Source organism: Aulonocara sp. 'chitande type north' Nkhata Bay, linkage group LG9, assembly GCF_057382095.1.
Source record: "Aulonocara sp. 'chitande type north' Nkhata Bay isolate Kocher_YH1m ecotype deep benthic linkage group LG9, A_spYH_male_GT1.1, whole genome shotgun sequence".
Classification (NCBI taxonomy): Eukaryota; Metazoa; Chordata; class Actinopteri; order Cichliformes; family Cichlidae; genus Aulonocara; species Aulonocara sp. 'chitande type north' Nkhata Bay.
Window position 1 is genome coordinate 24,700,189 of NC_141352.1, and position 27,089 is coordinate 24,727,277.

The following is a 27,089-nucleotide window of genomic DNA, read 5'->3' on the forward strand; positions in this document are numbered from 1 at the left end:
CCACGCGCACGCACGCACGCACGCACGCACGCACGCACGCACACACACACACACACACACACACAGAGTCCATCATCACTGTCCTGCGGGCAGTATGGCACTCAATCAGCAGTATGAATCATTCAAGATTCATATTGTTATTACCACACACTCACATATAATACACACATTTAACAGTAATCAGTAATTTGTTTTTCTAGTTCTGAACAGGCAGAGTCTAATGCATGCAAACCAGACAAATCATTACCAGATAACCAATAAGACACACACTCCACAAAACCCCAAGACTTTCATTATTCCGTCATGTTGCTGGCAAACACACTTAATGAAAACTAAAAGAAATCAATGTTAAATCTGTCCTCAAGGAGACTAATTTGCAAAGACATGACAAACTGACTTTTAAACAGCAAAATTATTTCCAACCAACACACAAATATAGACACATAATGCGGCCAAAATCACAACTCGACAGCGACAACCAAACACAATTATTCTGGAAAAGAAAGCTCATCTACACAACATGTGTATAACACAGTGCGGAAAAGATGCAGCTCACCTCCAAGTCAAACCTACATAAGCAAATCCTCTTTAGAAGTAGACTTTATATAAAGCCAGCGCTGTATATTGTCCCCAAAGTGTATATTTAGAAAGAAGAAACCTCCGCTCTGTCAAGTGCTTCTTGTCTACTCAGTCCACTCAGGTAAATGCCCTTTCTTAGACCTTCGTGAATAAATGTCTTAAACAAATAAGATTAAAATCCTTGAGCCTTAACGACACCACGTCATGCAGCACCCTGCATTTGCACGGCATGCAAACTTCATGTAAAAGCTATTTTGATTTAAGAAGTGAACATGCAAGTTGATCTGGGGTGATCATGTATGCTGAGTATAAGTTTACCCATCTCATCCCCACGAATTCCGCTAATGACTCATCTAATCTTGATCAGTGTTGAGGTTAAGCGTGCAAATGGGTGGTTAACAGATTCCTCTACTTGTTGAGGGTTTCCAAAAGTGTTTGCTTCAAGTTCAATGAAAAATAAATGAATGGTGTCTGACTGAGAGACTAAAAGTGCATCTCCTAACATTCAGGTTATCTCTGTTTTCTGCTATGCCGTTGCTCCACTAGGGGTTGCCGAGCCTTTTTCATGATGAATCAATTCACTGCACAGTCCAAACGTCATCTGAAGTTTGTTTTCCAACATTACGCAATCTGTTTTGCTCTGCAGTGTGTTTTGTTTGTTGTCCCTGTTTCATTCTAAGATCCATTTAAATGTCTTACTCCTTAAAAACCTACTGGGGGCTGCTGGCAGTTGCTCAGTAAAATTGGTTGCTATATTTGGTAAACTGAGACCTCCTTGTGATTGCTTTGGTCGTTAGCAGATTGTCGTGGTTGCCTGTGGTTTGCATGCTAAGTTCTGACTTGTCTGCAAACACTTGCCAACTATTTGCTGAGCAGTAGTGAAACAGCAAAGACTGCAGCACAAACTGAAAATGGAGACAGTTTTGCACATTATGAAATGTGTTAAATCGTACTGATCCATTAAAGGAACTAAGCTTGAATTTCATGACAGCAGTGGATTGTTTCAGGAGCCGATTCCCCGTATGGTGAAGTCTCGACAGGAATGTCATTCTCACTGAAGCCTTTGGAAGTATGATGGGGTGTTTTGCATCTATAAAAGACTTATGGACAGCCTGGCTGCTTGTTAATAATGCAGAGACACACTGTGTTCCCTTATCTGGAGAGCCAATTCGGAGGGGGAGTATGAAAGTCAAAATATACAGGATACAAGACCAAATATGCTGGAACATGTGTGTTCACCTGCTCTCCTTGATATTAAGGGATGTTTAGAGCCTGACAAGTATAGGAATTTCAGGACCAATAATATTCCAGTATGTCAGCTGATTCCTACTGTTATTTTAGACACATGATTTTCTGACTGCGTGTTAGTAGTATCTCTAGTTATTTATTATTTATTACTCAGATCAGCAGGTTGTTGCTTTTCTGGTGCTCCAACCATGGTGCCATCAGGGAAGTTCCAAAGTGGCCTCTGTTGAATAAACTGTGCAGCATCAACATTCATAACATGGTAATGAGCACCTCTTCTTCGCTTTTAAAAATTTCATTAAGTTATGAATTATCTAAAAAGAATTACAATATTTTCTCAGTCAACTTAAAAGAAAAAATTAGATTATTTATTCTGAATTTTGACTTTTTACATTATTGAAAAACATTATTTTTTTATTCCATGCAAGTGACAACACTTGAGGCGGTTTAATGGACTTCACACTGATCCCTCTGGAGGCACAGAAGGTGTTTTTTTCAAATACGCAGTAGCACATCCTCAAGACCTGTAAACAGACTTTGATGTGCAAACTCTCACCTACCACCACTGAACTTCTAACTTGCAATATAAAGGAAGCACAGCTTCCAACGCTGTCAATAAACATTGACAGTAGTGGCCACAGATAACAGCATACAAAAACTGCAAAAACCCTAATGCATTACTGAAGCAAGAAAAACACTATCATATAGAAACAGCCTTTCAGTCAGTGTCAGAGAGTCGTTAAGAACCCCGAGCTGAGAGCCCAGCTCACAGCACAAAGTCACATTAACCTGCTATAAAAAGAATAAGGTTCAAACACATACGACTGGTATAAAACGCTCAATTTTTGTTGCAGCCACTTCTCTACACAAGCTATACATACTGTCAGTGCACTCAGCCATGATTATACAAGAGATGAACGATGGAGGCTGCCCATTTCACTTTTTCCATGCACATTGTATTTGACAGTGTTATCTCTTTGATGATTATTAACTGTGGTCCACTGGGATCTGCTCCAGGCTAATGTAGCAGAAAGAGACGAGGCTGCGGGAGCATTTATAGGCCACTTTTACCGTACCTCGGGAGCCATCCAGAAGGGGGTTCCCACTGAGGTGTTCCTCCTCAGACGGGTATTTGTCAGCTGGGCTGAAACGCCTGCAGGGTAGAAAACAAGACTCAGTGGAGACAATTCAAAATATCTCAATAACATGTTTTTATTTCTACAAAGATCACACTGGCAGGTAAAAGTGATGCTCTGTGAAAAGGGAAACAGTGCACAGTAAACAGCAGGACATGGCTCAAATGATAGAGAGCCCAATGGCTCTTGAAGCGTGCACTGATAGAGCTGTCGCTATAGTGACGAAGGAAATAAACAATACACACGCATAAACATCTGCAGTGCTTTTTTTCTTTATCCAAATGATAGACTGCCATGAATTACAAATTCTTATTTGACTGCAAGCGATTTTGGCATTTCAAGAACAACATTTGAATACAATTCAACTGTGAGCACGATCTGGTGGCCGGAGACGTGTCACCTCCTCCCAGAACAAGACGCATCTGAGTGATTTATTGTCTGATGCTAGAGAGGCCCGAGTCACATTACAGCAGTCAAGTCAGAGGCAGATACGTTCAGCAGAAATGGGACTGCAGAGAGAAAAAGAGGACACGTGTGTCATTACGTGTGTGTGTGCTGTGTTAATGTGCCTGACAAGGAACATGCTGACCCACAATCGTGACTTCGGTCCAGTCCAGACAAATCAGTGTTACGCTACACTGTGATGTATCCCAGGGCGGGCTCTGCTGAAGCAGCCGGCCAGATCAAGAGCAGCGACCGGGACAAAAGCAAAGCCTCGAGACAAAAGCGGCAACCCACAAACAAAAGGTGATGTAGTGATGCACGACATGCTGCTGCAGAACCGCGTCTCTGTCTTCTACTTCATAGTTTTACATGAAGAATATGAGGCGCACAGATTCTGCAAAATGTGTTTTAGCAGCCAGACGTGCAACATAAAAGCTTTTAAGAAATGAAAGGGCAATTTGAGGAAATGTACCAACAAAACATCCAGATGGTGAACTGCATAAAAATCTGTTTAAAACATCAAAAGTGTGCAGACAGGCACAATCTCTAAGTAACAGAACAAAGCCATTTACACCACATGAATGTATTTCCAACCATGTCAGCAAATTTAGACATGGTGATGATTCTGTGCATCCATTTAAATGCTGTCACTGTTGGAGCTTGGGGGTTAAATCCAGGGGTGGAGAGAAATGCCGGGATGAGCAGTGTAAAGGAAAATGGTTCTGTGGCAAACATCAAAAGGGATTATAATCATGTGCAGGGCGGGGAGATGTAGGCATAAGGCGAACATACACACAGGGACAGTCACATCGTGTCGTAAAACCACAAACACACTAACATCACCCCGCATTAGTGAGGACAAACTCAGAGTTTTACAGGGATTCATCCTTATACACAAACTTGTATGTTTGTTATGATATATAAGGCGTGTGAGGAATATCAGCGCGTGAAAGTACAGGTACACAAAGAGCCCCCTATTAAACCCCTCTGTTTCCACTACATTAGCCCGGAGTGCAGCCTGGTGGGCCACACACTTAATAATCATCACAGAGATAATGCCGTCAATTAGAATATTCATGAGAGACCGATGAACGAGCAGCTCTCCTCATTCTTCTGCTGCTCTTTTTTGGGTCCGTCTTTTTTTTGCTGTTCTGTTTCTCCGCCGGTGATGAGTCACTGCGGGGGCTTTATCTCTTCAGCTGCTCAGTGTAGCATGTGCCCCTCCACACAAAAAACCATTAATCCCAGCGTGACGCAGTACCCGTGGAAGCTCGAGTCGGACCCCCCCCCCAACCCCGCCATTTTCGTCACTCTGCGAGTTTGTTTCTCCTCCTTCGTGACGTCACAGACCTCATTCAAATCTCAGCTGTCAGCAGCGTACAAGCTGGCAAGCGGGACGTCACAAAAGAAGTTGGAGCTACTTTTATAAATGAGATTCAACCCAGGTGCCTGCATACTCTTCGAATCCAGCCTGTTGTCATTGCACTAAAACATTTCACAGTGACCTTGCAGCTTGTTGTAATTGAAATGGAAACTAATCAAATAATCCTGTTTTTAATTATCCGAAGAACAGAAGAAATAAATGAAAATGCTTTTTTAAGGTCTTTTTGCAAAAACTGCCTGACCTCAGTTCATGTTGGTAAGAATGGGAGACAAAGATGGCGATGCACCTGCTCCAATACTCTACGTTACTTGAAATGGCATGAGCATGCAAAACAGGAAATAATTCCAAAAGCAATTATTTCTGCATGGCCATGAACAGAAACTGTTGCGCTTTTTCATGACAGTCAGCATGAATTCCTGACTATTTTCACAGGAAGTCCGTTTTGTGTTTGCAGCACGTACGATTGAAATCAAGAAACCAGAGTATTTTTTATGTATTTTAACCCAAGCCACAAAGATTTTTCTCATCTTGACCACATAGTGTTTAATGCTCAACGCTATGAAAGTAATAAAATATTAAAAAAATAATACAAAGAATGTGTGATGTTTATGATGTTAACTTAAACCTCTAGTGTGTTCAGCAAAATGAGTCACTCCACCAGCAACCCCTCCACTCTCGAAATATACACATTCTTTTCCTTTTCAAAAGTGAAAAATATTCTTTTTGAGTACATGGGCATGAATCAATACATATGGCATCATATTGGACCAGACAAATGAAAACATCCTGTTCAAAAGCACAAATCAGTAGATTACAGGCTGTACTGGAGTATGTATGGAGTATATATATGTATAAAGTGCAAAACTGTGATGAGGCCAGAAGAAACTAACCACAGCACACGCAACGTGTTACCAAGAACGTGTCAAGTCAACAAAGGTTAGCAATGAAAAGCCTAACCCAGAGTGAAGATCAAGCAGCGACAAAGCAAGAAGTGTGATTTACAGGAGAGCTTGTAGTGGAGGACATGCTGCTGCTTGAATAGTATGTAGGCCTGCGTGGTGTCATGATATTATGGTAGATAAGGGTTTTTGCTGTAAAAGCAGATGTGTGAACCAGTAAACAAAGACTTTTCACCACAAACCACATTCACCGTTCACACACACATTCATGTGGCTCTTGATTCTGGGACTTTAAGCCCTTCCTTACTACCACACACACACTTCAGCATGTAGATTAGAGGACCAGGAGACTGACAGCTGTCTTTAAAATTGATAGACAAAATTAGGAATACAGTGGTGTCCCTAGTTACAACTTTAAAAGTAAATGGACCTTTTAATTTAGACTAATCTAGTGGACTAAAATTAACAACATTTGTTTTTGTGGTCTTATTTATTTTCCATACAAATCCTATGAATCTCTGTGCTGGCAGCACTCAAACCTAACAATTCCTGTAATGCATACAGCTTGTTTTACTTGAATGTGCTGCCTATGATGTGAACACTTCATAGAATAATAAGAGAAAACTTGAAAGCAGACAGTTTTTTTAATCTGGCAAAAATATAAAAACTTAAAAACTATAAAAATGAATTATTATTTATGGTGCAAGGGGAGCAAAGTTTAGTTATTGGGTAAACCCTGCTATTTACAGTGACTCTGACTTCCAACTAAGCTTTTCATTTTTTAGTTTTGTGGTTTTGAATACATATGTTAAAAGGGAGTTTTTGCTTGCCACTGTCACCAAGTGCTTGCTCAAACAGGATCGTCTGATTGTTGCCGTTTTCTCTGTATTATTGTAGGATCTTTACCTTACAATATGAAGCAGCTTGAGGTGCACAAAAATAAAACTGAATTGAATTGAAAGTTACAGGACAAATGACCGATTTGATCTGCTAGGGAATTAAAATAGATAAGACCTCAACCAGTGGGAACCATCCAGTAGATGTCGAGAGATTTCTGTCAGGAAAATCTGTGGCTCTTCTTCCTTTAAACCCACACTTCAATATAAACTTTATCTCCTCTTATAATACAGCTTCTTTTAACATTTTCCCTAAACTGATCCACATGCATTACTTCTAACCAGCAGCCACAAATATGGTGCGAACAGATAACAGTCATGCACAGCGGCAAATATTTATTCATAGAAGATAAGCTGATCAGCGGTGCCACTGCTTTCTTATACCTTAAAGTGAATGCAGCAACAATTTACTGATGATAACGTGTCCCAACATTAAACATAATTACTTCCTGTGAGAGTTACATGAGCTTAGCACTAAACACGGTGAATTGAAACTGGCTCTCTGGTCTAACCAACAATGTTTGTATGTAATAAATTATTTTCAGAGATACGATATCCTTCCTATCTTGGACATTCATTACAGGTTGAGCCAGAGAAACATCAAACACTTGATAAGATGTTCTTATTGTAAATAAGCAAGAGATGATATATCGCAGAAATAATGGCTGGATGCTGTTGGAGATGCCAGGATTGCAATAACCTGATTAATAGCTTCAGACAATTTGTGTGATATCGTCTGTGAGTGTTTATAGCATTTTAATTTAAATCAGAGTGAGGCAAAAGTTGCATAGACAGATACCATCTAGAACTGATTCTTTGCTAAGTTGTCTTTCATGTGTAGACACAACACTGGTTCATCGCTTGAGTTAGGTGCTTTTTTATGCTTGAATGGTTCATAGGTCGGGCTTAAGTGGCTTAACACACAAAACAAAAACAAAAAAAATCCTCTGAAAATGGTCAAAGAAAATCTTTGAAAGACCTTCAGAGAGAGATGGGAGAACTATTTGTCAAGTACAGAATTAGAAGAAGGCCTTACTCCTTGGAAGCAAAATATAAAGACATGAGGGGTGACTCAAGACTTTTGCACAAGACTGAAACATTTTGTTTCACTTTAAAACTGAAACCAATAACAGGTTACTTTTTCTAGTCTATGAATACTCCAGCATTTCACAGTGTTGAAGATGTGACAGCTGATTTTCAGTGTACAGCAGCAAAAACTAAGAAAGCAACATGTGTGGTCTCGGCCAAACCACCAGATCATACAGAATAATTTGAGAAATTACAAACTCATGGAGGATTGTTTGGTTCTTCTTTCAGCATAAATACTTTTAAATGAATCACACTAAACACAATTAATAAATTATGTAGAAAGAGGTATTTAATGTTTGTTTTTTTAGCTAAATAAAGCAGTTTTCAGATGCAATAATAAGAGCCACTAGTACTGATGCCATAGTTTTGACCGATTACGAGGGATGTTTTTCTGCCATTCCGTTCAGAATATGTTGTATTTGTAACTGTTTTTAGTTTTTAAAGCAAATATGTTCTGTATGCACAAATAAAACACACAGCACACAGCTGTTAAAAAAATCCAAGAATACCAGATCCTAGGATTCATCTCTTATCACCAGAAGCATTATCACATTTCTGTTTAATTATATGAATACTTATGTGATGCTTCCGGGTGCAGAGTTTGGACATCTCGATCTACTTCATCAGTAAACATCAAACAAACAAACAGGTGCTGAGAATCTCCATGACAGCAGCGCGAGGAGGAAGAAGCTGCTCTGGCTCAGTATTAGCTACTTCCCATTCAAGTATCAAGTGATTCCATTAATACCTCCCCACCCTCTAGTTCTTCTTGTGTAAAAGCAGTGCACTTTGTGCTTCATTGTTAGGAGAGGGCTTTTAAGAGAAGCCCACAATTAGCAGGAGTAAATGCAAACCTACGCACAAATGGAGAGGGGGATTTTATTTGCAATGAAAACAGGCAGCTGGGGGTTTTTGGGGGAGGGTGAGTCATCTCCGGAAAACCATCAGAATCAATTTGCCTATCCCGATCCTTGAGCCCAGGAACTACAGCGAGCCTCATTTGGTTAAGAAATTGCAGTGGGAGCAGCAGCAATGTTTGCAGCTGTTTGTGGCACAGTGGAAAAGTATAACCATCCACCACGTTGTTGGATTGTGTAAATGTAGTCCAGCCTCTCAGGGAAACTAATTGTTGTCACAGTTTATTTGTAAGACAGCTGAAGGTAATTGGTTTCGTTAAATAGAGCTATAACATGTTCTTTGCTGATTAGAGGACAGGGATGCCAAAAATTTTTAAAAAGGCAAAAAGAGGCACATACCAAAGTCCACGAGCTTGATCCCTCCCTGCGTCGTCAATAGGATGTTGTTGCCTTTGACGTCACGGTGGATGGTCTTGTTGATGTGCAGGTGTTGGAGGCCCTGCGAAACAAAGAGGTTAACAGCTTCTTTTATCCTGATGAGCACCTGCCTGTAAAATCACCCCGTTTACTCTGGGGTACATCATAGTCACCCCCCTCCAATGCTTACCATGAGGGACTCGTGCAAGATGTAGGCAATAATGGATTCATCCATTCGGTCTCCTCTCTTCAGCATGCCCTTGGCCAGATCTGTCACAGAGCCACCATTGCAGAGCTGCAGTGGGGGGTGGGGGGTGGGGGGGGGGGGTCCACAAAGGAAAGAGGACAATGAGCAAAAACTCACCATGAGTCAGCACACACTCTGCTTATACAATGTGTCAAACTCTGGGAAAGATATGCCGAATTTTCATGTGGAAACAGCACGGGGTGAAGCGTTTTGATCATAAGATTTCACAGCGAGAAAACAGGGGGATGATGCTGGAAGTAATTCTATCAATCTTTAGAGGCTTATCTTTCTCAGGCAGCTTAGCGGGAGAGAATGTACATTTTGTATGCAGGGTTTAATCTATGCGGTGATGACTAAGCGGGCTCAAATAAAGCAAATAATCGTATGCATTCAGACAAAGCCAAGATTTATATTAGAAATTATACACCGTTTATGGGACATTCCTCACTGCGGCAGAACACCTCCTCCCCCGAAAAATAGACTTTTGTGTTTCCAGTAGATGTTTCCTTGCAGCATACAGCATCTTGATATGGACTTCACCGTCAATAGCAATCCCTCCCGGAAAATTACAGAAAATTACCCAGTAGGTTGCCTTGGCAACAACAATAACCCTTAATTTGGGTCTTTCTTTGGGAGATGCCAGAAGTGCATAAAAAATAAAAAGCTCTGAGATGTCAATCAGCGACGCTGGGGGTTGGAAGTGGACTGAAATGGCGTCTCTTTGCATACGAACCCTGTTTGTAAACACAGACGCTGTTACTCTCTATGGTAAAAGATATCATCTACACATGCATCATTCAACTTTTTATGAGCAATTTTCCATCTTCACTCTTAACTGCATGCATAAAAAACATCCTTGACATTTTCTGGTAGACAGGAAATTTCCATTATAGCTTTTTGTAGTGATCTCTTGCTCTTTTATAACTACACTGATTTCCCTAACTTGTAATTTAAAAGCAAATCAGCCTATAAAATCAGCCTGTTTAAAATGTGTAACACGTGCGAGAAAATGTTAAGACTACCATTCACAATTAATACAACAAAAATAGTTTTTAACACACATTTCAAATGGTAGGTTACTGCAAGTGGAAGCACACAATGAGGCTTACAGTGTAATATTTATTTTCTCAGGGAAAGGGATGTTTACCCACTGTGTTGTGTAATTTGGGGTAAAGAAATAGCTCCTTATTAGATGGAAAATAATGATGCTAACTTGCAGTGTCATTACCTGCAGTCCTAAGAAAAAAGGTACAGCATAGCTCAACAATAGCACCACAACAAAAAGAGTAAAGTAAACATCTAAGGGCCCAAATAGCCAAACAATGAGTGATCTCTTTATAATTCAACCTACAGGGCTTTAAAAAAAATGTTGTGCTGACAACAGCAAGCTACAAAGTCATTCCTTTATTTAAAGATCTCAGTGAATACTAACTAAATGTAGTTAATTCGTGGGTCACAAGTACCTAGCATTGCAATTACTGATTTTATTGATTTATTTAGTCTATAAACTAACTGGAAGACAAAGATCTCATCTTCAAAATGCTTTTTAAAAATCCATCCAACAGTCTAAAACATAATAAATATAGATGAGACGCTATTGGTATTCACATAAAATTGATATAAGCAGCAAATCATGGCATTTGGGAAGCTGGAAGTAATAAAAATTGGTCCATTTTCCAAAGCAGTAATTTTCTAGAGCTTGGTACAGAACTGAAGATGTAGACAAAGCTACTGATTTGCTGGCTGATCAACGTTCCTCTTGCTTACGGCTACAAACTGTAGTTGGTGGCCAAAAGAGTGAGATCACAAGGAGTAGGTAATTTGTAGAGCTGCTTTAAAGGATCGAGTTGGAATCTGACTATGGCAGCTCCTTGGTGAGGTGTTTTGGGCTGGAGATGGTGACTCGTGCGAGGGAGGTCTGGACATTCCTGCTTAGACTGCTGCCCCTGTGACCCAGACCAGATAAGCAGCAGATAATAGACTGATGGGTGGCATTTTAGCATTAACAGCTTTTTAAAATTGAGCTAGTTATTATCTTGTCCCAGAAAGTTCAATTTGTTCATCTGCAGGGGAAAAGTTTATCTAAGACTGAAATATGAGCAATGAAATGTTTCTCCTAGAGAGAGCACTGCGTCCAGATGAAAAGAAGCAACTTTCTGCAATTATTATTATCTGTACTGTATTATCTATTAACTGTACTGTAATCTTGCATTATACCTCAACAAGACAACGGTAAAAGGCCCCGGTGGTACCGGCGGAACAAGAGCCACTAAAGTCAAAGTTACTTCTTTGTGTATCTTGCATTTCCATATCTCTTTGAAACACTTTGTCTTTCTTTCCTTGTGCATTTCAGGAATTATATATCACTGCAAATACATTTTATTTCTCATTAGTAGTTTTGTGTCATGTTCATTTGACTTTGTATGTTAACCTCAAATTGAAATGCTGGCCCAAGGTTGGAATGGTAACTATAATCTGTAATCCTTCTACGACACTGAAGGTGAAGCAATTCTTTGACCTTGACGGTGCACTGGCATAAGTTTTCAATGATGTGCCTGTTGTCTGTTTTCTATCTGCCTATCAATCTGCCTATTCATCAGGAGCCCGGAGGACTGTTGCAGGATGGATGGCATGTATCTCAGCTGCCACATAGGAAGCTTAATCACGTCTCCTCTCGGCTATCAGACGTGCAGACAAACTGCAGTTAAGCAGAGAATACCGCAGAGGTTTTCACAGACAGCACAGCACTCTGACAATGAGCGGGGCCTGACGTCAGTCCACATCATTGCTGCCATATCACCTGTCATCATTAAATTACACGAGGCAGACAAAGGAATCCATATTAATGAGAGGTCCGATGTCCCGGATTTAGGTGAGCTAAACGTTAGTGCTCTCACCTTAGCCACAGCGGCCACATCAACAAGTGATCCTGGACATGAACATTAATTATTAGAGATGTGGTGAAGACCTAAATCTCTGCAGAAAGGAAACGACATTGGGAATGTCATAGATGATTGAATTTAATTGTTTAACTGCTTAAATCACATTTACTAACCGTTCTATGAGCTTTAGCACAGATATTCAAACACCTCAAGATTACGGTTTCTTTTCAGAGGCAGAAATTTTAACACTGACAGGAAAACTTAGCCTTTAATGTCAATCATGGATCTTAATTTTAATCTATGACCTCTTTGGTGCTCGTTGATTCCGGTTTCATTTTGTAATCCCATGTTGTCATGCAAACTGGTCAGCTTTACTTTACTTTTGCACTTGCTGAGCATTATCTCTCATGCATGAACTGGGCTGCTTTGAACCATGGCTTTTGCCATCTTCCAGTTAATCTTTGACGTTGTTTAAGCTTTCAGCCTAGAGCCCAGTGTTCATGCCCAATTAGAGGCTATGTTTTCACACTCTTATTAGTTTTCACTTGCTTTTTATCTTTACTCTTATTCAGTCATTATGTTTAGGCATCACAAATAATTGGCAAGGTTTAAAGTACCACAAAATCCTTGGTACGGTTAATGCAACAAAAACTGTTTGTTGAACTCTTGTTGTACTCACTTTTCAAGCACTTTTTTCTTGTGTTATAAATGAAGTACATCCCTTTCCTTTAGCATTTCCACTCCCTAAAAGTTCAGTACAAGATGATTGAAAGAGAGCCTTTTGTCAATCAGGAAGTAAAAAGAAGGAAGTAAAACTCTCACGCTTCAGCATCTAAATCTGGTTAGCTATGAGACCAGTTAGTAACCCAGTGTACTGTATTCCCAGGACACCGTTTCTACATTTGCAAAACCCCAGCAGCTTTGAAAAAAACCCATAGTATTTGACACACCGAGATCAGGAATGGGTTACTTGGTCAGTTTTTGTGGATGGCTTCTCATCTGCTCCTTTGCCTTATTGAGAAAAACCATGTTGACATGTTGCTCACTATTGAAGAATGTACCAGCAATGGGCTTCAAAATTATTTTTCTTTCTGACACTCATAAAAATCATGAGTCATTTTTACAGTTAGAGACGATTCAATGGAGTTTGATCTTTCCTTGTTACACATTTCACAGATTTGGAAGAGGAACGCACTGCATGAAAAGATTTGTTAAGATTTGCGCTCTGTCTTGCTCATCATGTCAAAGAATAAACAAAGGAACACACTGAATATTGAGTGGTCTAGTCTCCATTACAAATGAGGTCAGGTGCTTGTTTAGTCATGTAAATGCAAGTTTTGCATCAAAGACGAGCAAAGAAGTAGATAAAAGAAAGGTAAAGATGAAACAAACTAAACACAGGTGCTCGCTTTAGCCATCTTTCATTAACAGTGTGATTGCATAAAAGTTTAAATTTACATTGTATTTTTTTAATTACCTCATTTATGGATGGATATACCGAGTTGCAAAAGGCTCGAAGAAACATGTTCCCTGTGTGTGTGTGTGTGTGTGTGTGTTTGTACTTGTTTAAATATCTTTGTGAGGACCAAGAACTGTCATTATACTTGTGGGGACCACCAATAAATATGAGGACCAAATGCCAGTCCTTGTGAATTTGAAGGCATGTTTTGAGGCTCAAAATGTTGTTTTGAGTTTAGGGTTACAATTAGGTTATAGTTCAGTTTAAGGTTAAGCATTCATTTCTGGGGGGTTAGTGTTCGTGTTAGTGAAATCGAGGCATTGTATCTATTCAATGTCCTCATTAAGATCTGAAAACAAACGTGTGTGCGGCATGCTGGACCATCTCCAGAGAAGAGCACTCCCATTGTTACCGTGGCCTTATCGTTTACACGGAGCATAATAGCCGAGGTGTCCACTTTCTGGCACCGTTTATCGAAAGGTCTGATAGAGGGAAACTATTTCAAAACATCATTGTCAATTAACGAGTGCAAAGGTCAAGAGGATGAGCTTGGAGAGAGAAAATGGGTTGAAAAATCCAGGACAAATTGTTGACTTTGACAGGGTGTCCAAGTAGAATGAAGTGAGGAAAGCAAAAAAGGGACAAGCAAAAAAATTTTCATGTGTTTTCAAGCACTGATTCAATGACTAGGGAATTTGTGAACTGATTAAGGCTCACTAACACATGTCCTAAAATGTGTAGGTTAGATTAGTTGGTGATTGTAAACTAACCATAGGTGTAGAGTTCAGAGTGTGTGATTTTCTGTCGCTCTGGGATAGACTAGCGACATGCCCAGGATGAGCCCTGATTAAGTTTCTCCTGAACCTTCGAGTCAAGTCCTCGTGCGATCCAGTTTTTGTGTTTTGTGCCACGCTGAAAGGGAAAGCTGTATAGGCTTACTAATGAGAAGCTTCGAGAGATTTATCTCTCTTTTCCACTTATCATTTATCTTTCCCCAGACAACAATGCTAATTATTGTTTTCTTCATGTGCAGACTCTTTATGCAATTTTGGTCCTGACAAAGAATCTTCATAAGCCAATTTCTCCTACCACTGCTGCTTGCTTTTGCTGTTCATTTCCTCCGTGATAGAAAATGATGGTGTAAAGGTTTGCGCTTCAATAGATTGAGTTATCTTTTTCTGCTTCTTCTCTGAGCTGCTCACTTTAGCGGCCAGGGTTTAATTTAATTAATCTGCACACATAGATGAATGACGAATGACATTTTTTTAGCAATCCCAATTTTTTTTTAAAAAGCACATCCCCAGAGTGATGCAATTTTGATTTAAAACTCCAACATTTTTTATTTTAGCTCGATAGAAGATGGTGAACATTTAAAACAAATGACCTTTTAAAGTCTCACAAATGACATGCACATCTAAATTAGCTCCTTATTTCCAGTCAGAGAATAAAAGTCGCTCTAGCGTCACTTTCTTTGAAGTATTTTCAAGCTCTCTGGTAGCAATATTAGGCCTTTATACATGAAAGCATGCTCATCTCTGCCCACATCTGCTGTGATAAAGGAGAACACTACAGAGGCAAAGCCAAAAGCTCGTAGACCCCAATGAAGGGCTAACAAAGTAGCGGATGCAATTTGTATGAATTCTGCTCATAATGAGCGGTCTGCTGTCAGTGCAGGGCAGAGAAAGGCTCCTCTCAGCAGAGCTAAAGGATGGAAAATTACAGTTTAGAAAGGAGGGCCAGTAACCATGGTGAATGACCACCTCACTCCCTGCTTTCCTGTCTTTTTTACTGCTAAAACCCCATGTGCATCTACTTCAGAGCACAAAAACACACACGCACAACACAGCCACTTATTAAACTGTCAGGCAGTGATTTCAGCCTCAGGATTAGCCACCAGATTTGGACTGCTGGTTGCAGATTTGCAAGGGAAATTTTGAGTGGATATGTAACCATGGGGAATAAACAAAGATCACAGCAGATTTATAGTTTTACTCATAGGAATTAAGCCCTGGTAGATAATTTCACTGAACACTCACATGAAACTATCTTAAAAAAACAATAGCACTTTCTTTGTTTTCCTTCAAAAGGATGGTGCTGTCAGCATCTTGATATCTGAGAGAAGTAAATGCAGGGTCCTCTGCAAAGGTCAGGAGAAAGGAGATTGATGAAAGGGGAAGGAAACTCAAGATGGAGAGGTGAAAACTATCTATTGGGCTAGCATAACAGTGCTGCTGTTGATGTGAAGCCCACTGAGCTTGGATTACAGAAATATGGACACTTTGTTCTAGCACTGCTGTACCTGACAAAGGAAAAATGTTCAGTGTGAAACAATAATCTCCTAACAGTGGAAAAAAAGGTAGCGTAATAGAAGAACAGGATGAGTATCTTAAATGGAAATCCTGTCGGTCTTCATTTAGCTTTTGTATTTGTTTTTTTTTTTTAGCCTTAAGACTTTGTTTGGATGTTTAGGAAGGGAAACTGGTTGTAGATGGCCTGGGGAAATGGGGCTTTTGGTTAAAGGTTAGCATAATTTTTTGTTGGGTAAACAGTGGTACTAAGAGGTTCATTTATCTATGCCACAAGCTTGTACGTGGTTTTGTTTCAAGCTAAGTATCAACATCAACTATTTCAGCACATTTAGATCTAAACCTTTTAAAAAATCTTTTCACAGAAATGACCCAGGGGAGCTTTTGTTTGTTAGGCAAATGTATAAAATACCACAGCATGGAGCCACTGAGATATCCAACATCAGTAAAAAAAATATATAAGCATGAAAAAGAGATTGAAAATCATTCTTTATATTCAACATCAGGCTCGATTTAAATAATGCTTTCTTAACTTCGTAAAAAGTAAAAGGTAACAAATAAACAGATACACCAATAATATCACTAACTAGGACTAGAAATTATTAGTAAGATGATAAGCAACAACAGCACAAAAATACATAAAGATTTTAAAATTGCATTTATGTTATTTACTAAATTTATCTACACTGGTCTCATATCATCTCATGTGAAGTGTGAATGTCACAGGCTGCTGCATACTGCTGTTATTTAGAGCCTAGCTGGCCTATTTTGTCCTACTCTCAGTCTGAGTGCACCTCCTTTTACTCCTCCTCACACAAAAACACTTAAATAATATTAATGGAGTTGGTGACAACATGTTCTTGTCATAGTTAAGTCTGAGAGTGACGTCAATATAGCTGTTCAGTCATCTCAGCTAATTTAATCACAGCATGCTGTTGAAATAAAATCCCGAGTTGCTGCTAATACACAGTGTAGTGAATACTGAATACTGAAGTGAATCGATTGGCCTGTTGTCACCAATATCCAGTCTAGTATCCAATCCAAATGTGAAATAGGTACGCCTAGGGATGGGTATCGTTTAGGTTTTATCCAATACCAGTCCCAAACCGATACTTTTGAAACGGTGCCGGTGCTTAAACGGTGCTCGAACCGGTGCTCGAACCGGTGCTTAAAGAATGAAGAACACAAACTTTGTCCAAAAACCTCTCATGTTTAGCTGTTTTTTTGTAAAAAGATAACAATGTTAGCCTTTTCTGCAGCTATAGGGGATTTATGATATCACTCTTGGCTGGAAGCAGTGCTTAAACAATGGAAAAAAACCCACAAACTTTGTCCAAAAACTTCTCATGTTTAACTGTTTTCCACTTTTTCTTTGGTCATTTTAGCCTTTTTGGCCAGGGTGAAGGGAGCATCTGCCATCAAACAAGAAGACAGCCGCATGTAACTACAACGGTGTTTGCTAGTTCACCTTACCTGCATTAATTTAATAACGTGGTTAGCCTACTCAACGTAAATTACACACGAACAACGAAAAGAAGTCCAGAAGTCCAGACGCTTTTCTTTGCAAGCTCCTTTGACTACGATGACCTGGATGACTGAGAACCTTCACAGACATACACGAACAACATTAAGCTACTCACGCAGAGAAGCACGGCTGCTGCTGCCATCATGATCATCATCATTTCTGCTACACTGGCAGGGCTAGGGGCCAGGACTCTCCTCTTCGGGTTTTTGGGGGATGTTGCTAACTCCGGGACCGATAACAGGCACCACACCCGCAGTAGATGTGCTCCATGTGAGGTCTCGCAGCAAGCTATCAAATACAGCGCATTTCTCGGCTTTTAAAAAACCGCTATGCGTCGCCAGGTGTTTCATCAGAGTCGAGGTGTTACCTCCTTTGCACAGTATCACCTTAAAGCACTTGTTGCAGGCTGCTGAGTTTGCATCTTTTGCTGTGAAGTACAGCCAGACTTTTGACTTAATCACCGGAGGACTACTTCAGCCAGCTCTGAAGGCTTCTCCTCGCCTATCCGCAAGTCTCCTCCCAGTGACATAAATTGTCAAAGTCATACAGAAAACAGTGGTTTACCAATGGCAGCAAGAAATGCTCTCTGGGGCTCATGCATGTGTATTTAAGGGATATTTCAGAAAAAAAGTGATTAATTAACCAGCAGACCAACATTTCCATCCCTTGAGACAAATTACATTATAGTCCATTCGCCAGAAACACCACACACACACACACACACACACACACACACACACACACACACACACACACACACACACACACACACACACACACAAAGAAACACATCAACCACCCTTTTGGACGATGGCTGTTTCATTTCTTATCAAACCTCCTTGAGATTGCTGACAGTGTTTTCCAGACATCTCCAGGTTTGTACTGCTCTCTATCAAAGCAGGAACACAAATTACATGGTCCGACTGCCAAAAGGCAAAGAAAACCAATATCTGACACAAACACTTTCTCTCCTCTGAGGTTGACCTCCATTACATGTTTGTCTGGAGCTTGACATTTCTAAAGGGCTACAGCAGAAAATGAAAAAAGGAGAAAGATGGAGAACGGGGGGAGCTGACAGGAAGGATTTTTGAGGAGTACTGAAAGCAGCAGCAGTAGCAAGGTCTCCTTGAACCTTCATGAAAATATCACGGCTACATGTGGCTTTTCTCGTGCATCAGCAGGTGCAAACAAGGAAAGGCTAATTCAAAAAAGGCAATTTCAGTGTGTTGTATCTTCAGTTCTACAACAGAAATCAACTACAACAAGGAACATTTCAACCTGTGCTCCAACTTTATACAGAGGGTGTATAAACTAATACATGAAGACAGCTCCTGTTAACAGAAATCCCTGCTGTGCTGCTCTCAGCAGGGCGCTCACAACACGCAATCTAACCTCCCCCCCTCCTGGTACTAACTGGCCTGCGACCAAATCCCCCAGGTGCTCTATAAGTAAACTCCTAGACTGCCCATTGTGGCTAAAACTGTTACATAATCCCTGACCGCTGTACATACCTGGCAAGACTTCCTGTTTGTAGTATAATAAGGCTTTTGCACCTACAGTATATGCTCTCTAAGATCCAAGTCAAATCTGCCTGTGACAAAAACACAGCCAATGTTGTGCTCTTACCTCTAGTACGAGCCACAGCTGATCCCCACATTTGATGTCCTTCTTGTAATACATCCCGTAAAACTTGACCACATTGGCATGGTCAGAAAGAGCTTTGAGGATGTTGTATTCAGCTTCAATTTCCTCATCGATATCCTGAAACACAAGAGCAAACATCAGCTAAGTGTGTACGACACACACATTTTAACACCTACAATCTCATCTTTAGCTATTTTTTTTACCAGCCATATTTTATCTTTGAATGTTTAATGCCAAATAACAGAGTAATAGAGGTAATACTAATTACTACCTGGACTACTGTCTAGGCATGAGTTAAATAATATTAATACCATTTTCATACTGGTAGAAAAATTTGAAATTATGAACTGGAGAGGGTTACTTCACATAAGATAAAAGCTATTACTTTTTTAATAATCCCAATGTTGGGGAATTTTTTTGTTACAGAAGCTAAAAATAAGACCAAACACACCCAATTAATAGCCTGAATAATTTTAGCTTAATAAAATAAAATACAATCTTACTTTAAAGTAAAAAGTAATTTGTAAAAAGAACAAAAATTGTATATTAAAATAATTTTATGTTTAAATACAAATATTAAGAAATGACAAGAAATACATAAGAGTAAAATATCTAAAATTCAAAAAGCAAAAACCGAATTCAAATGAATTTAGTACAATAAATATATCAAATATCAGCTGACATGTAAGTGGCTCAGTAACAGTCATGCTCATTAATAACTAGTGTATGAAAGTGTTACATAATGTATACTTTTATCACTGTTTTTTACTTCAAAAACAACAAGCCATGTTGTTTTTGAAGTGATCTATAAATAAAGTTGGATTGGATTGGCTGATTGACAAGTTGTTACATTTACAAAGTTATTTATTGCTTGTTACAGTGTTTATGCTAAGCAGAGCTAACCATCCACTGGATCCTGCTTCTCGGTCCTCTTAGTTTAACTCTAACCAAGAAAATAACAATATAAAGATCAGCTGAATGGATACTTTGTTATTATTGCTTACATTTTTTCTTTCATTTATTTACCTTCTAGACTTTGTGGAGAAAACTGTAATTTATTTGCTTTCTCTCTCAACTTTTTCTATTCCTACACCAGTAGTGATGAGGAGGATACTCTCAACTATCTTCATTCAAGAGAACAGTGACAGAGTTGTGGTGATATCACAGATACACAGCCAATGCAATGTCCATAAACCAGACTTTGAGAATGATTCATTTCTTTGTCCTGTGATTTCTAAGACATGTATCTGCAGCTCCTCATTTAACTGCTTTGCAACCTTTTTAAATATCAAGAACGTCATCGGTTGCCTGATTTGATCAAAGAAAAACAGAGCGACCGACCTTCGGACACTATGCAAAGTCTCCACCATTTATTCTGCAATTTAATGTGGGCGAAAGGACATATCCAGGACATGTTAAATACAGCAGTCATCGTATACTCTTCTTCTGAATGTTGCACGGTTATTAAAGCCTAAAGACCGGGAACTTTTAGCATATAATGCAAATCGTGCTGGTGGACATTTAATCTTGTACAGTATTTAGTACTATATCACAAGTGATAAACAGTAGCAGTACTACAATAAATAGTACTGAGCAGAATCCTATTGTAGTTGGTGGCATCGGAAGTCTGACACCCCTCGTACAGAGTCCTGAAACCAGATTTTTGATTTCAAACATATGGTTTGGGGGTCAAAATGGGCACAGCAAAGACTCTAATTCCAATGGATGGTTTTGGAAAATGTGAAGGAGGGCATAATTTTTTAGACTTCCTGCGTTCATACTAAACCAAAGTAATTACATTTTTTTTCATGTTTTGTCTGTAAAAAACAAACAAAAAAAAAGTTTTATAACTACAACAAAGACAGGGCAACAAACTACTTAACACTGTTGAAATTGCACCTTTGATATATGAAGATTTCTTAGGGACTAAATGTGCAGTTAAACAAAAAAAAAAAAAAAAAAAAAGTTTTATAACTACAACAAAGACAGGGCAACAAACTACTTAACACTGTTGAAATTGCACCTTTGATATATGAAGATTTCTTAGGGACTAAATGTGCAGTTAAACTTTTTTTTACACTGACAGAAATGGGAATTTCAAAGATCCAGGCCACTTAAGATCAAAGTGGCTATATGTGGCCCACAATGTAAAATGACTTTGCTTTATACATTTAATGTAGCTTAAGGTAGAAAGCAAAAGTACAGAAAATTACTGGACTACAAATCGCTTTTCATCAAAAAAAGTAAAAAGAAAAAGATAAAGCTTGAAACTAAACATAACATACAGTATTTAAAAAAATCTGTACTGCATCTTCTATATGTGAACGAAATGAGTGCAGTGATTAAGATTATGGTAATGATGCGCTTTGCGTTTCTTAATAATTAGAAACAAATCCCCTCCCAAATTAATGAGACTTGAAGAGTGTGTTTAATAGAAGAACCCTGCTGCTCATTAAATCCCTCTAAATAAACCATGCACTATAACGTAGACTCAAAATAGACAACACAATCGATGAAGAACGGTAACAAACAGACTACTCAAATATGGTAATGCTCAGAAATGTAACACATCTGAAGTAATCTTCTGTAAATGGTAAATCTAGTAATTATAAAAAATGTTGACTCTATAGGACAGATCAGTCCCACAATGTCAAGTTTAACATCATGTTTCCCTGCAGCATGACAAAGTCTTCTTCTCATTAGGCCGTTTCTTTTTTTTCTTCTCCTTCTTCACACACTTCTGCTGTAATGCCAAATTTGTGTTTTGGCTCTGTGCTAAAGCACCCCACAAGCAACGCAAGTCCAAAATGATCAGAGTGCTAAACTGATATCATCAGAGGCAATTTGCTGAGATAATTTGCTGATGGTTGTAGATGGGAAGAATAGTTACAAGAATCTCGCTTGAGGTGTTTCCAACCTGCTTGGCTTTATTCTCTTCACAGGCTGAGAACAAAGCAGAGCAGAGTGATGTTTATCTTACCGAGGGCAGAGCTAATAAGTCAGACTACACTGACGATTTGATTTTTTGTGCTTGCAAAGCCAGAGGTTTTTCACATCATAAAGGTTTTTCTTTCTTTGTGAGATGGTGGGGCCTTTACTGTTTATTTCTCAGTAAGTTTTCTACCCAGCTATTTAGATTTCCTTTTAAATACCAGCTGGTATACATAGCCTATGGGCACGCTTCAGATGAAATGTAAAGAAAAATCATGACTTTTAACCTTGGAAGATCATGTGCACTCCCTGTTCCAGATATAAATCTCTAAAAAAAAAAAAAAGGTAAAAGGTAAAAAATAATGAAACATATAAAATACACATTTTCAGTTTAAAAAGATGAAATTTGATCACATTTAAGGTGTCATACAACAGGGAAAACTACACTAACAATCAACTAAAACTAAAGTAAAGATGCAGGAAAGTAAAAACACCCAGAAATCGATGATGTAAATTAAACACTTGCCATGTCACAAGACATAAACGTGTACTTCTTGTGCCATCACTAAGAGCAAAACAATATGTATAGATATATATACCAATCAGGCATTAACATGACATTATGCTTAAAATTGTGTTGGTCCCCCTTTTGCTGTAGTTGGGGCCTCACTTGTTTAACCAGCACAATCCACAGATGGTCGATTGTTGGCATCTTGTTGGCGCTTTTGGTGGCAAACAAGCCTCAGCATGGGCACGGTGACTGGTCTATAGCCCCATAAGCAACAAACTATAATGCACTGTGTATTCTGACACCTTTCTATCACAACCAGCATTGCATTTTTACCGATTTGAGCTACTCTCATCTGCTCATCTGTTGGATCAGACCCAATGGTCAGCCTTTGCTCCCTGTGTACATCAATGAGCTTTGACTGTCCATGACACTGTTGCTGGTTCATCTGTAGCTGGTCAGTGAGTCATCAGAGCTTTGGTAATTTTTACACACTGTGCACTTGGCACTGATCAGTTTCGCTCTATAAGTTCTTGGTCTGACATTTTGTGGCTGAATCACTGTGTTTTCTAAATGTCAGATGTGAAATATGTGGAATATTTAGGAGGGAAAAATTTCACAAATGCACCTGTTGCAATGGCGACATCCGTTGCAGTGCCATACTGAAATTCAGTGAACTCTATAGAATGACCTATTCTAAGCGCTGGATTCCCTGAAAACACCTGAATTCAAAGATTAAGTGATATGATCCAGTACTTACAGAAACAAATTACAAAAACATATTACAATTCCAGATTGTAGCCGTTACTTTCTTTGTTTCAGTCATAAAAAATATTGAAGAAGTCTTAAAGCTCTTTCACAATGTACTTACTATGTAACAAACTCAACTTACATGGATCGGATCCAGTATCTTCACAGCTGCTTTACTTCCATCTATTTTATTAAGCACCTTATAGACTTTTCCATAGGTCCCTTTACCAATTGTCTCGATGATTTCCCAGGTGTCGGTCGGATCTGGAAAGTTGTCAAAGACAATCGATTTCCCTGATCGTGGAAACATCTTTAGGAGATATCTCCTGCAGAATGGGAAAAACACATGTACATGTGGGTCAGTGATAGAGAAGGGGCAGGCGGTAAGTTGGGGGGGGGGGGGACATTGTGCTGTGTGTGACCTATATTATACACCAGTTAGTGCAGCTATACTGTTATTAATCCATGTCTGAACTGAGTAAACACATTAGTAAAGAGCTCAGATGAAGGGGATTTAAAGCTATTGTGCAAGTACATAATGTACAGTAGATCTTTTCCTTCAGATTCTAAATTCAACACCTGAAGCTTAATCAGATGAGTGTTCAAAGTTCACGGTTTGTTTGGGAATTAAACTGGAAGTGTTTTACTTGAGGATAATCCGGGGATGCAATATAGATGGGGGGTTAAATTGGGTCTTTAGGGGATTTAACGCCCATCTATATCTGCAGTAAATATTACATCTAGAGGAAATAGCTTTGATTTTCAGCAGATTGAAGCTTTATAACATAACAATGCATAAAAATAAAGGCAACAACTGTGCTTGCCTTCATTAAGACTCTTCAGTGTCCTGTTACAGATAAATGGGATGTCTTAGCTTTAAGTCACAGCTTTTCTGTAAACACTCAGAGGGGTGTGCTTCCTGCTTTCAGGTCCAATAAGACACATTCCCAATTTTTAAGGCTGATATCATTCAGCACCAAATTGATCAAGATATTCAGCAAGATACATCCAAAATGGCAAGGTGATAATATGTACATATATTTTAAAAAGCAAACAGCTATTAGTAAATAAACCCATATGTTGTCTTTGCATGGAAATATGCAGAAGAAAGTTCAGGTTCTGCAGATCAATCAGATAATTACATGAAATGCAATTACAGCCAAATCTCAAGAGAGTCTTTCGTGTATCCTTCAAAGGTGTCTGTCTGTCATCACAGATTTGTTCCCATAACTCAAAGAACCACATCCACAAAGCTAAAGCAAAGACAAAAGCACAACTCTCTAAATCAAACTTACATTATTCTCCAAAATCAATGCAGCACATTTTTTGGGGGAAAACAAAGCAATTAATCCATTTCTGTGCAAAAGGTTAGCAGTGGCAGGCCAGCCTGGCCCGGCAGTGAGTACCACAAACAGAGGAGGAGCTAACGAAAGCTAATCTCACTAGCAATTCCCCTGCTGCAGGGCTGCCATTGGAAACTAGCTCTGAGAGATTGGAGATACAGTGGGATTAGCAGGAATTAGTCTCTGTTGCAGCATGAGCCTTTCCCCATATAGATGCCCATTCACACACAAAAGAAAACTAGCTCGAGTGGAAGTGCACAGTGATGCAAAAAGCCTTCTTCTTCTTTTTATTATCATTTTTCACTTTATTTTGCGGTGAGAGAAGACTGCCACCCAGGGTGCCATCTTATACTCAGCTCCTGCAGTTATTTTATCTGAACTAGTTAAGATGATTTAAATTGTACAGATTCCTGCACACAGCAAGATAAAACTGGCAGACAGGCACATTATTTTGCAGAGATATCATCAGCCATTGCCCATGCAGAGCAATTAGACTCCTATACATGTATCCTTGTGTAGGTAATTGCACTTGTAATGTACATTGCCCAAGTAATCCACAGACATCCTCAATAATACATCATTGCCTGTGTGTGTCAACATGCTGCGACACATGAGAGGGGAGGGCGAAACCTAAGGACTCACAGTGGACACCTCCAACAGGATCACAAGCTGCAAGGAAGTAACCCTTTAGAGGAGGCAGTGTGCGTGAGTTTGTGACTGCATGCATGTGGTTATTTAAGCTTGTGTGCCCCAGAGTACTGGCTGCCTGTCACTTTTCATTAGCTGTTAAAGGTTGTGGCATTAACCATAGTCTGTGTGCACAAATAATGAAATGCAGATGTGTAACTGAGCATGTATTTACTGCTTTGCTATTATTTGATAGAAATAATACAGTTTTGTTGCTGTTGTTTTGTGTCTTGTTTATGTGAAAATTAAATATAAATGTGTGGGTTTTTTTTTAAGTCAAGTGAAGGCACACTCCTTGATCTGAGTGGCGTCTGATCAGGACGTCTGGCCACTTGAGGCTACTCTGTAACCCTGATGAATAGGTTAACGTTTCAGCTTAACCTTGGCACATGAAGTTTGCCCGTCTACAAGCTGAGATAATCTGCCTCACTGGGCTCATCAAAGTCAAAAAACGCAGCGCTCCCACTCAGACAACATGAGCTTGGTAAAAGAATTCTGTGAAGCAAGTGGCTACGACTGGAAAGACACAGAAAAAGATCCTCATAATATCAAGTCAAATAAGCCCATGTGAATAGACGAAACTTGAAAGCATAGCCACAGAATTTATTAGAAATAATATAAAAGTACAAACAATAAGGCATGTCAAATCTTGCAAACAGTTCATCGACAGCTGTAGCAGCTTAACTTCTCCACATAGTAAACATAAGTTACACTTTACAATCTTTACAGACTTAAATGTTGCCAAATTATTACAAGTGAACTAACTTTACTGACCTTTGATGGCTTGCACACATGGATGGTAAGGATAAAGCATAGATTGCACTTTCACATATGCACGCGTACACACACACGGTATCCATACAGCCTGCACTGGGCTACTACTGAGCCACTCCCAAAGTTTGCAAATAAGAAATCCAAATGAAGCAGCCTTGACGTGTTTATGTTTGCAGTCAAAGCTGAAAACATGTTTAGGTAAGTCAAGAAGCTGGATCAGCCAGTATAAAAAGTTAGTATCATACTTACTCTTTCCTAAGTGCATTAACATGCTTGGGTATCAGTTGTGGATGGCAGCAGCAGCAGCAACAGACCAGAGCAGGATGTTGTTCCTGTGTGCCCCAGCCACCTCTGCTATGTATTATACATCAAGAATAAGGAACACTCGCAAAGTTATTATCCCCAAGTAATTGGTTTTAGTAATTATCTTAGGCATGAGGACATCCAGTAGCCAGCAGCCGATCAATTGATAGTGTCATAAATTAACCTGCAGAAGACAAGCTAACAATGGGCGAGTATACGGACGACAACAAGGAGCGAGTCAGGTGAAACAGGCCATGGCTGCTCTGGTGCTCCTCTCAGCATCATTCAGCAGTGTCCCATTACACGGGTGCTGCTGGGCAAAGAGTCCCAGCAGTGCCAGCAGAGCTCGGCTGAGAGTTCAGTTCAAAGGGCTCGAGTGATGTTATCTGAAACCTGCTTCACATAAAGTTTATTTAATGCAGTCATTTTATATCAGTAAATCCAACTCTTTCTCGTTTTTGACGCGTAGAATGAAGTCAGAGAGTCAAATATTGTAAGGATGAACAAAACCTGAGAAAGAGATTATATTTATTTTCACTGCATGTGAGCGCGCTATTTGCACAGACTGTAAAAAAAAAAGACTAACGTGACATCATCTATTGATTAGCCCTATTATGAAAAACTGACCTTGATGTTTTCAGCGTTGCCGTCTTCGTGTTTTGAAAGCGAGGTGTGAGAAACCAAGGCACCACACCTCATTAGCCAATCAAGATATTCTGGATGATCTTCCTTCTTGACTCTAATAATGACCATAATTTACCAAATGAACGTAATGGTTTATTTA

The 27,089-nt window shown here is 39.3% G+C and overlaps 1 protein-coding gene across 7 annotated transcripts in view; it reads right to left on the reverse strand.

Annotated features, from left to right (window-relative positions):
- myo3a (myosin IIIA) overlaps window positions 1–24,637 on the reverse strand; it is a 68,456-nt gene extending 43,819 nt beyond the window's left edge. For 6 of the 7 annotated variants that reach the window (XM_086306666.1, XM_086306667.1, XM_086306662.1 and 3 more), the window contains exons 1-6: window positions 24,494–24,637; window positions 23,341–23,524; window positions 18,992–19,126; window positions 9,137–9,241; window positions 8,929–9,028; window positions 2,901–2,977 (exon numbers count right to left, since the gene is read on the reverse strand). In XM_086306666.1, the coding sequence (XP_086162792.1) occupies window positions 2,901–2,977; window positions 8,929–9,028; window positions 9,137–9,241; window positions 18,992–19,126; window positions 23,341–23,524; window positions 24,494–24,495 (603 nt within the window). In that variant the 5' untranslated portion in view covers window positions 24,496–24,637. Of the gene's footprint in view, window positions 1–556; window positions 683–2,900; window positions 2,978–8,928; window positions 9,029–9,136; window positions 9,242–18,991; window positions 19,127–23,340; window positions 23,525–24,493 lie in introns of those variants that run through there. The other variant, XM_086306668.1, reaches the window with a different exon arrangement.
- Window positions 24,638–27,089: the final 2,452 nt, after the last annotated feature.